A 12,130-nucleotide genomic window follows, 5' to 3' on the forward strand; every position below is an offset into this window, starting at 1 on the left:
AAGGGACAAACAATATTTAACCCTGTGAATGACAACACTGGGTTTTGAATGTAAGCCTTAAAATTTCAGCCTCTTTGACATGAAGGGTTTACGTTTAGAGTACCCACTTGCACCCACAATATAGTTTAATAATTATAGTAAGTACATTGATTTATATACCAAACCATAGGTATTCCCTTTTCAATATTTGAATTGCATATAGAGTTTGCTTTAGATGAGTGTTTCATCATTGGTGTACATAATACAGGGGGAACAAATGTATCATTTTTTAAAATGTTTTCCATGATGCAGAATCAAGTCTGTTTCTGTTGCTTCTTGAAATGTAAGTCTCTACTGGGCCAGTAAGTATTTCCCCAGTGTAATGTAATTAATTTATTTGCAAAATAATTGATTTGTTCTTGTCTGCCATGTAATGATTTTGTCTGGCCTTTTTGAAAATCTGTGAAACCACTGCCCACATATTTTTTCCCAATTTTCCCCATAAAGGTAACAGAGAATTCATTTACCATTAGAAATGACATGAAAAACATAAATGTTGATCTTAGTTTCTAGACTAAACTTTTCATTTGGTTTAATTGATGTTGGTTTTGTTGTTATGTGAATGCAGCATTGTGTAATAGAAGTCGTTCACACCCAGAGTCAAAAACGATTACTTTTGTAAATCCAATGTAGTTTGGATGAAAGCCTTATCGTTCCCTGTTATGTTACATAGAGCTCATACATTTTAACATCCCAGTTCCAGTCTCTCTGCTCTTTGCATTTCACATCTCAACAACTTGGAAAACTGACTGTCCAGTCATATTTATCACTTTATTGGCGCATGTTCAGCATGCATTTACAATATTTTTGACAGCTCTTGAAGGCAGCAGTATTTACACGGACTCTTGCCTTGCAGTCCTTTGCACTGGTTGACTTTGAGCTGTGACCTAGGGAGGCTGTTATGTGTCTAACCATTCTTTCCTTTTATGCTGAAATCCTTCTCAGCATGAAACCACAGAGAAGTCTGGCTGAAAAGGATCATAGATAAACTCATAATGACATAATCCCTTGGATCTCCATAGTTTATCTGCTCATTATTTCAGCGAGAAACACTCTTACCACTACTCTGCTAACATCTGTGATATAATTACATCTCCAGCTATCCAAAAATGTCACCTGTTACTAAGGGTTCTCAGATCAGGGTTTTGTGGGGCCAATCACAGATCGCTGGAAGCAGTATCAGCTGATATCCATCCGTTATCTGCATATTACTTTTCTTTAAATACCTTGTCTTCTATTGGTCTTTCATATTTTGTCCAACAAATCCAAAACATTAAATTGGTGGTCCAATCAGCAAACACATTGCTTTTATCTGCAGGTGGTGATGGACGGTTTGAAGTGGACAAAAAGAGCGGCCAGGTACGGACTACAGGCCTCCCCCTGCAGCAGGACAGGGAGTACCTGCTGACAGTGGTGGCTGCTGACCGGCTTGGCAGCCGTAGTGCCCCTGCTGTTGTCTCTGTGGTGGCTGGAGCTCGGCCGCCACAGTTCACAAACGCTTCCTTCACCATTGCCATCCCGGAAAACACCCCTGAAGGACAGCCGTAAGTTCACACATAAACACTCAGGGAAATTTTTTTACCTGAATTTCTCCACTGGACATCGATATGAAGGGGTACAAACACATGTATTTCTCTTTCTACCACAGATATGATTACTACTCACTACAGCATTTTTTACATCGTTTATGTGTCAAACGGTGAATTCATCGACATTCAATCTGCACACATAATATTTCTTTCTGTCACATCTTTATGTTTAACAAACTGACAAATACTTTTCCATATTATAAGTGTTACACATTTAGCCTTGAGCATGTATGATATGCAGCACACGATAAACCACTGCCTTCAAGTAATGATTTACACACATGCACACACACACACAGCCTCGGGCCTGACTAAAGTGATACAGTTATGACTAGTGTCCTTTGATTGGTCTCATTATCCCCCTCCAGCTTCTTTTATCTGACTGACACATTTGGCAAACCAACAAAGTGGATATTCCACTTGCTGTTTACACTGATTTCATCAGGAAGTGTAAAACCACCAACTTTTTACACCCACGTATATACCCCCACCCCTCTCACTGTACTCATGCTACTTTGGTGGACACTCCGCATAAATGTACTTGACTTTACTGTACTGCACTCTACTCTTCACTTTGCTCATTTCTTATCTGCTCTTCTTTTACTTAACCTATCTTGGAGTTGCCCCCTAAGTGATATTTCAATTATTTATTGATTATTACTGGAATTGTAACAAGGTCTTTTTATGTCATTATTTTACTATTCTGCTGTTGGCCAAATTATTAATTGCAAACAACTAGTAACTTAAAATGAGCGAGGGTTTTTCATTTTAGATGTGTGAAAAGTGTATACTAATGTAATGTAGTGGAATGTAGGGAGTTGTAATGAACACCAGTTTAATTAGTTTGCTACATCATGATGCAGTTTTTTATATGGGCTTTATAGCCTAGTCTTTGCTCTGTTAAATTCTAGTCTTCACATTTATTCTTTTTACTCTGCTCTACAGATATGTACCTTACTTTGCCCCTCTTTACTCTATTCCAGTCCATGTTGCTGTACCCAAAACTACGCAACTATCTACTATAATTGAGTCTAATTCATTCTAATCTGTGAGGGCCAGTCTCCTCTGCATATACAGTACAGAGGACATCTGTGTTTCTCTTTTGTAGTCAACTCTAGTTTGTTGTGCTTGGCTTTACTTTAAGGTTTTTTTTCCACCACATGAACTAAACAACCCAGAATTTAACATGTAACCATTGTCAGCCACTAGTCAGGGTGTGGTACTGAATCCATGTTCCAGGTCAGCATACTCTGAGCCATGGAATCCAACAGCTAATTTTTAACACAACAAACACTGCCAGTAATAAGGCAGAAATTGTATTCAGCTAAACACTGCTAAGGAAGTGGGTTTTCATGCCTCATCACTTATGTCATCTAAACTCTAAAAAAGAGGCCCTGCTATGAATTTAATGATATTTACATTTAAAAGTAATTATTTTAGTCATTAGTGGCACTTAAAATGACAGTGTTTTTCCTTGTGTCAACTGTTTAATACCATATATAAAGCGGTGTCACTTCTTCAGAGGTGTGTATCCAAAATGTTACAGTTTACACTGTGGAAACCCAAGCAGAACCTAGAGTGAAAGCCTCACAGGTTCTTCAGTTCAGTTCATGGGTTGTCAAGTTCCGGTAGTGGAAAAGGCCTTCTCTACACCACTCTAACCCACTGAAATGTTTGAAGGACATTTATTTAACTCTGCCCTACAGTACTGTATATATTCTGCTCTCTTCTACTCCACCCTGTGCTGCAGATTTACTTTACTAACTTTTCCTCCATGTATCCTCAGCTTCCTAGTCACACCTGCTGTGTCCTTCCAGAAGAAACCAATCAGCTACAGCCTTCTCATCAATCCCAGCAGTCTCTTCTCCATCTCAGCAGAGACTGGTGAAATCAGCCTGACCCGTCCTATTGACTACGAGAGCGACCAGCATCGCTACTTGCTATTGGTGCGAGCCAGCGAGGGCCTGGACAGCATGAGCAGTGCAGCAGAGGTTTGTGTGTGTAGGTGTGTGTAGGTGTGTGTGTAGGTGTCTCACACAGTCTGTACAGAATACTGCAAACAATATCTGACAAGTCTTCAAATTAACAAGTGTCCCACCAGTGGGGTGATGCCATTTTACTTGTTCCTCATACAGCATAGCTGCCTTTGATCTGCTATATTTCAAGCTATTGTCACTTACTTCTTGTTGTATTGTACACCAAGTGCATTGATAGTTGGCTGGAAGGAAGCTGTTGAATTGTGGTGAGCAGTGGTGATTATGATATATCTTGCGGACAATAAAATAACCACACATGGTCATAAAATCTCAAACTACTCTGAAACATCCTTGAGCAGCACATGCATTTAGGCTGCTGAAAGGCTGTTAGATTTGATTTTATTGATTTACAGCTTCCGTATGGATGGTAATAGTTGTGAATGTTGCAGTTAAAATGATCGTCTGGTTCTAGAGGCTCCTGGTCTGAACCCATCATTGCTACAGGGTCGTTATGGGATGCCCTTAACTTAAACTGATTGTAAAACAGCATTCAAATCCTCAGTCTAAAACTGTATATATCCAGTTTTAGTCAAAAAGTATTGTATTGAGTATTGTATTCACTCCAAACCAAATTCAAAAGACTTATCTGTCTTGAATGAGTGCACTGGGCTTCTCAATGGCTTCCTCATGTTGTCAGGAAGTGAGAGAGAACAGCGGCTGACTGCTGCAGGCATCTATGCATCTGGTCTGGTTTCCATCATTATTCTGGCCTCGGGCTAAAACATGTCCTGCTGAACCATCTGTCCTCAACTGCTCCGCTTTGGGACCCAGTGGACTATAGAGCACCAAGAGAGAGGGAGAGAGAGGGAAAGAATGAAAGAAAGAAAGGAATTAGCAGGGAGTTGGTGTGTGCCCTTGTCTGCCCACCCCCCTGCCCTGGGTGGCCAGCCTCAGCCTGTGCCTGCCCCCTGGAGCCTGGGTAAGCGTTTTGAAGTACAGGACCATCAGCGCTAAAAAGCCAGCACCTTCTAGACACTGCAACCCTTGCCCGACAACTGCCTCTGTCTGTGCAGTTTAACACTCCAGATAGAAACAATGTGAACACATACCTGTGATGCATCGATATTTGATTTTAATTTTACTTGAAAGAAGTTGATTTGCATTAGAAATAAGTATAGTTAAATTCCAATAAAAAAATCTTGATCAAAAAAAAGAAATAAGTGAAGTTGTTTCAAGGAATACAAGGAATTTTGTCTCAAATGTTTACCTGACCAAAGTAGAGTGTTTAATGTTCTCCATCAGCAGTTGAAAAATGGCATTGTGTAGGGCAGGCTAATCTTGTTGACAGGGCAAACCTTTTACAGATGCTCTGTGCTTTATATTGGCTTTAATGCCCCTATACTTGCTCTTTGCTGCCTCATGAACAGAATTACACTCTCAGTCGTTACATCATATTAGAACGATTGAGAGGATAATGGACGGCTGAATGGCTCCCGCAAAGCTTAAGTGGTTTATTGATAGTGTATGGTGGTGACAAGGCATGGTACCTGCAGTCCACATTCATCTATTCAGATATTCAGTCTATTTAAATCCCTTTTGTTTTACTAAAAAAATATTCTTATTGTACCTTTTCTTAGATAATTTGGGTGTCGACAGCAGGTCAGTTGACAAACTGTACCTAATAGAGCATTCGCTCCAGTGCTGCATACCAATACTGCTGATTTATGGCACATTTTAGAACATGAAATGTGATTGTAGACATATTGTAACTGGTAGTATTTTATTCCCCAAAAATAGTTAAAAAAATAAATAATAATGTACTGTGTGTACTGTAGTATACCCCATACCAATACATGGTAAAATGCTGACAACAATATAACATGTATTGAGTCATGGGCTGGAAAGATGGGGTGTTACCACTGAATTTTTAAATTAAGATTAAATATGTACTGTAAACAATTGTTGTTGACAATGGAAAATGTATAAGAAAAGCAAAGTAATACCCCACTTCAATTCTTGTGATGTACTCTATAAGTTGAAGTGCACTAAAAGAAAGCTGCATGTTCATAACGGTAAAAAATTTATTTAAATTCCTCAGTATTTTAGAAATCAAACTTTCAATGGATAAAATAAACAGTTGTGCTGTCGTTTACTTATGGGGGATGTGGACGTGATGCCACAGTAACCTCCACAGTGGCAAACATGCAACAGTCAGCTTCTTCCAGTGGTGCATTCACATGGAAAAAACACACACTGAAAACACAGCTAAAATGGCTAAAGCTGTTGTGCAATGACTGCACAAACAGATCCAGAAAGATTTGAGACATATGTTTTTACAAACTGCTGAAGGATGATGAGAAAGCAAGGTAAAATTAAAGCTGCAAGCAGCATTGGGCGGGACCTCGCCATCAACCTACGTAGGGGGCCGCATGGCGGTCGCCCGCCGCAGCTGCGCCACGCTACGCCACTCCACGTCACCCCACGCCCAAGCCCTCATCGCTGGAAGCCGAGGGAGACTGCTCTACGTCGTCATGCGTTTCAGACACCGTGCAATAGACTTCTGCGCACAGTAAATATTTGATTAACTTTTTCTCACCAATGTGTCTAGACTTGCAGTGATCGAATTTGAAGTCAATCCGAAAAGGAGGAGTTAGTTAAAACAGAAATGCCAGAAATGGCATCACAGTTTTGACATTCGATTCAACCTGGCCAAAATTGATCCGCTAAATTCTCTAGAAGGAGTTTTGTTCAATTACAACCCAAAAAAACGTTGAAAATCACTGCAAAATGCCAGAAATGGCATCACAGTTTGACATTCAATTTAACCGGGCCAAATTTGACGGCACACCACAGACACACCCTTCAGTGTACAGTCACAAATAGCACAACTTTTAATCAGCAATGTTTTTTGACTGTACTGATCAATTTTGAAGTAGATCCGATAAATTCCCTAGGAGTTTGTTCAAATACAACACAAAAAATCACAGAAAATTACAAATAAATTCAAAATGGCTTACTTTGATGCCACGCCACGTACATGCCCTTTAATGTACATGCACAAATAGCACAAGTTTTAATCAGAACCATTTTGTGACTGTCCCGACCAATTTTGAAGTAGATCCGATAAGTTCCCTTGGAGGAGTTCGTTCAAATACAAGGCGAAAAATTCACCGAAAATGACCACGGAATTCAAAATGGCCAAATTTGATGGAAAGCCAAGGACACGCCCTTCAACGTACAGTCACAAATAGCACAACTTTTAATCAGCAAATGTTTTTTGACTGTACTGACCGATTTTGAAGTAGATCCAATAAATTCCCTAGGAGGAGTTCGTTCAAATACAAGGTGAAAAGTTCGCCGAAAGTGAAAATGAAAATGAAAATTGCCAACTTCCTGTGGGGTTTGGGGTATGGGTCCAAGAGGCTTTTTTGTACGTCTCGGCACGTTACACGTGCCTACTGATTTACCCTGCCACCAGAGCGCCACCTAGTGGTGGATTGTTGACAAATTTTTTAGCAAGCATCAGGGAGCAATGGGCAATCATCGTACCAAGTTTAGTTTTAATCACAAGTGCCGATGCGGAGATATAAATTTGTTCATTTTAAAGAGCGCCACCTTGTGGCGATGTTTTGAAATTGTGCATGATGCCTAAGGAAGACATGGGGAACTATGGACCCAAGCTTGGTGTTAATCGGACATACCAATGTGGAGAAATGCTCCACTTCCTGTTTTGACAAAAAATCTACAGGAAGTGCTAACTTTATAGCATGCTTTTTTTTTAATATCAAAATTCTTCACTTTTTTTTTTTTTTGGCAGGACAGTCCCCAGGTGCTATGTGAATCGGATAAAGCGCATAGGAGGAACACGAAAAAGTAGTTTATTGACATTCCGCGCTCTAGTGTCAAAAAATTATAGGTGGAAGTGGGCGTGGCCTATATGGGGTGATGCAGCTCCATTCACCAAACGCGTGGATATAAGATTTTTGAATGTGCGACAAACGATGCGGGAGTTATTAGCCTAAACGCACTTTTCATGATTGTAGCGCCACCTAGTGGCCGATCCAAAAGCGACGCATAGAATATCCAATTTTTCACCAGGCCTGACAACTTTGCCAAATAAAATTGAGTTTTCGTATATGTTCAGGGGGGCAAAAACGCAGTGAAAGGCCCTAAAAATAATAATAGCTAAGAAGAATAATAAGAAACATACAGTTCTTCCAGAAAAATGTTTTTTGTGATTGTTGCGGACAAAAATACTTGATTATGCGGCACGTTTTTTTAAAAAATGCGATGGAATATGTGGGATATTTATGCAATTTTATGCGATGAAATTGCGGCAACTTGCAAAAATTGCGGAAACTTGCAAAAACTGCAGTTTGATGAAAAAGAGAAAAAAAAAGTGATTCCCCCAACACCCTGTTCTCCCTAGGCTACTACCTTAATGTAAAGAGTCATTTCTTATTACGTCCTATGATAAGCAAGCATACTACATCACAGAAAGTGCTGGGAATATTTAAGTTCTCATCTTGTTTTATTTCAGACCTTAATAAACACATGGCTCAAACTTACAAAACATTGATGAGTCAAACAAGTTCTGTAGCTTTACTAAAGGAATGGGCTACAACTTCTGTAAAAATGAATAAATAAAATATGAGACTGATTTTCGGGCTTCATCATGGCTTCATCGCGGGGTTTGCAGCTTTTCGATGATGTTCACGTCGCGTAATTACGTCACTTCATAACGTTCCCATGGCAACAGGGGAAAATGGCTGCTCTTGTGTGAAGTAAACGCAACATTTTTAAGATATATATATATCTAAGATATATGTGACTTTTCTGCAACAAAAATGCGGGGATTATGAAATCATGCAAGCCCTGCATATTTTGTGCGGAAATCTACAATTTTTGTGGCACAAGTGCGGCGTATTTGAAAAAATGCGGCCCCCGCATAAATATGCGGACTTTGGCTGATTATGCATTGAATTATGCGATCGCATAATCACGTTTTTCTGGAGGGACTGAACATAGCAAATACAATAGGGACCTCCGCTGTCTCGGTCCCTAATTAAATGAAAATTCTAAATTTGGATTTCTATTGGGCAGTGTAAGGTTAACTAACCAAGCACATGGTTTTCTGAATGAATCATGTAAACCAAATATTTTCACAAATTAGATATATTTGAGTCCTTGATTTTGATGAGGCTGACAAACCCTGCTTTAAAATGTAACCAGTACTGCATGTTTTCAGGTCTGTAAAATGTAAGTAACTTATACAGTACAGTACAGAATTTGTCAGGAGACCATATACATCTACAGACTGCTGTCTGTCTGCTACATTCTGAGATCATTGCTGATTTTGATGGCTTTTCCATGAAATTAATTAGTTTTCCTCACAGCTCCATCTATACAAAGCACTAAGTGGTTTAATTCATTATTCATCAGTCATTTTGGTGATTAAGATAAACACATTAATTCATACAGTTTTCTTTTGTTAAATCCAATAAAATGCACATCCTCCCCTCCAAATGCAGCATATTTCCACACCCAGAATCAAACTGAGGACATTGGGGTTAGGGTTATAATGGTCTGGACTCACAGCACACCCATGAAATGGTTATTAACAAATAGTTAAATTTAAAACCATTCTCTTATCAAATTCTCCTCTGAGCTTTACTTCTCTATTTTTAATTTAAAGACAAACTTGTCAGCTCGAACTTGGCTCTCCTTGTCAAGTCCTCATCTGTACTTGCCCTAAGGCAGGCTCATATTACGTAAAACCCGCCCCCTTGAGAATGGCAACCAACCTAAAACAAAAAAATGACGACCATTGACCATGACAAAATGTACGTTTCCATTTGTCATGGTGGCTGTATTTTTTCATTATTTGGACTAGTATGTAGCATAAACAAATAACACACACCACAATATGTATAGTCTAAGGTTATTTGCAATGCCCATCCTTATATGGGCCTTACATAACACTCAAGAAATACACAAGAGACAGTACAAAGCACAAACTCTAAATATGCACATTAAAAATGCTGAACTCAACAAGAAATACAGATGGAACAATACAGGATACAGAACACCAAATAATACAATAAAGCACCATAAAACAGGACGCACCAGATCATTCATGACTACATGACTGATCCGTCTTCAGAATCACTATATATTCAAAATGATCCCAGTCAGGATCCAGTCTGTAGGTAAGGAATTCCACATTTTGATCCCTCAAACAGAAAAAGAAGTTTGTCCAAATGAGGATTTATGTAAGGGCACCCTACAATTTCTGTTGGATGCTTCACAGGTTACTGAGTTCTGAGTGGAACCACAAGGTCACTGAGCACCTGGGGAGCCTGGTTATGTAGGTATTTCTAGATGAGTTTAAGATTGAATAAAATGATCAAAACTGTGTATAAATATTTTCAATTTCTTAAGAACATGGGAAAAAATTGATCTTATTAGCTTTCTGTCCAAAATTTTGACAGCTCGATAATCTATCATCATAAGGAGCTTGGTAGCATCTACGATAACAGTAACATTAATAAACATTATATGCGTAATGTTTGATTTGAGATAAGAATGCTGCTGTCCGGAGACTGCTTAGATTGGAAAGTATGCATAAGAATTCATCATGCCACATCATGCTGGCTTGCAAAAAGGAAGTTGATTTAGGGGATTCTATTTTTCCCTCTTTCTCTTATTAAAAGTTTCCGATAGCATTAATAGTTGGGTAAAAAATGACAACATTAATTTGTTTTTCAAGAAGAATATAGAAATAATGCCACCATTTCAATTTGTCCTTTTTTTGCTTCTGCTTTTCAGAAACCTGTCTCTGTCTGCCAAAGTAGCGAACAGAGGTGGTGTATTTGTGTGGACTGGAGTCACTGAGCATGACTTTAATTTGCAGGTAGTTTCCAAGTTTCTCCCTCCAGGAGTGATAGCTCATCGGCACCATTAGTTACCTAACCAGCCCGAGACCTGCCTGCAGCTGCCCTGAGTGTGTGTGTGTGTGTGTGTGTGTGTGTGACGTGTGCGTGTGTTTGCACATGTCTGTGTACGTGTGTTTGAGCCTATCTTGCTTTATTACAGCTGACTTCCCCTCTCTTCTCATTCAATCTAGCTTTTCCTCAGTCTTGTACACACATATACTGTTAGTACATATATCTTGCCAAACCCTCGCCATATTCTTTCACACTGGCACATGGGCTCGCTTATTCTGGCAAAACACACACACACACACACACACACACACACACACACACACACACACAGGCAAACAAAGATTAACAGTCACTGGCAAACACACACAAATCACCTCAGGGAGTAAACATGGTCAGATTTTATTTTGTTGTCCATTGCTTCGAAGCTGATCTTTGCTGAAGGATTAACTGATATTAAAGAACTTCATCTTACCTACCAGGACTTAATACCAGTGGTATTTACACACCACTCACAGTGTGTGTGTGTGTGTGTGTGTGTGTGTGTGTGTGTGTATCAGAGAGTGATTTCTAGTGTGTGTATGTACTGCTGTCTTCATATGGAAGAGAAGAAGTGGGGCTGGGGGTCAGAGAGGCTCTCCTGCCAGCCCATGTCTGTATTTATTCCTCCTGAATGCTGCAAGCAGGCAGTCAACATCTGGTAGAAGTTGCAGTGTTGCCTTCATGTCCCTAACGAACTGAACGGCATTACAGTGTCTCACGCACACACACACACCTACAAGCTCACACCATACAAATTCATCTTTGCACACTGATCCACTCTCATTTGTTAGCTCAGGGCTTCTAAAAAACTGCACAGGATTGCATTCTCTGCTGATCTACTGAAGGGACCACATTGCCGACTCTGCAGCAGCTCCCCCTCCTCACTGAGGAGGGGTAAATAAACCAGAGGGATCAGGGTCAGGGCATGCCTGTGAAGGGGTTGGGATGAGGCTTCCTTTTTGGTTAAGGAGAGGGTTAATTTGGGTTACTCACAGATGAAAAAGACTCCGGACCCAAAGAAAACCAATTCCGGACTGTGCCTGAAGTAGTAATCCCAGATTTAAATTTTCATAACACCAACCCAGTGTGACTTTTAATCTCCAGCTTTTCCACTTGTGATTGCCTGGGCAGTTTTAGCACATGTAAATACAGCAACAGCATTACTGAAACATGTATGAGATCAGAAATGCAAAACCTCTAAAATTATATATATATAGATATATTTTTTCTATTAAGTAAAATAATCCAAATGTATGTTGAGTTTCACACACAAGACTTGTGTTCTTTTGATCAACTTCAAAACATTTGTATCTTGTCAGAAGTAGGCTTGAAGTAAGTTGAATTCTTTTGAAAACCGTGGAATAATCACAACATATCAACAGATTTTCTTTTCACCTTTTGATGGCTGTGTGAGACAGACTTTTCACTTAAACTGTGGCATTAAAAAACATTCCTGTGTGAGACTTGATGTCATTTACTCATACCACCGGCCTCCCTCCTTTAACTTCCTCCCTGTCTCTATCTTTCAACCTCGTCATCT

At 39.6% G+C, this 12,130-nt stretch overlaps 1 protein-coding gene across 1 annotated transcript in view; it reads left to right on the forward strand.

The window, feature by feature from the left end:
• The window catches only part of si:ch211-186j3.6 (neural-cadherin), a 275,261-nt gene that overhangs the window by 78,800 nt on the left and 184,331 nt on the right, over nucleotides 1-12,130 (forward strand). Inside the window, exons 3-4 of the mRNA XM_051380620.1 lie at nucleotides 1,358-1,583; nucleotides 3,415-3,619. Coding sequence (XP_051236580.1) covers nucleotides 1,358-1,583; nucleotides 3,415-3,619 — 431 coding nt within the window. The remainder of the gene's footprint in view (nucleotides 1-1,357; nucleotides 1,584-3,414; nucleotides 3,620-12,130) is intronic.

This window comes from Dicentrarchus labrax, unplaced genomic scaffold (genome assembly GCF_905237075.1).
Source record: "Dicentrarchus labrax unplaced genomic scaffold, dlabrax2021, whole genome shotgun sequence".
NCBI classification, from domain to species: domain Eukaryota; kingdom Metazoa; phylum Chordata; class Actinopteri; family Moronidae; genus Dicentrarchus; species Dicentrarchus labrax.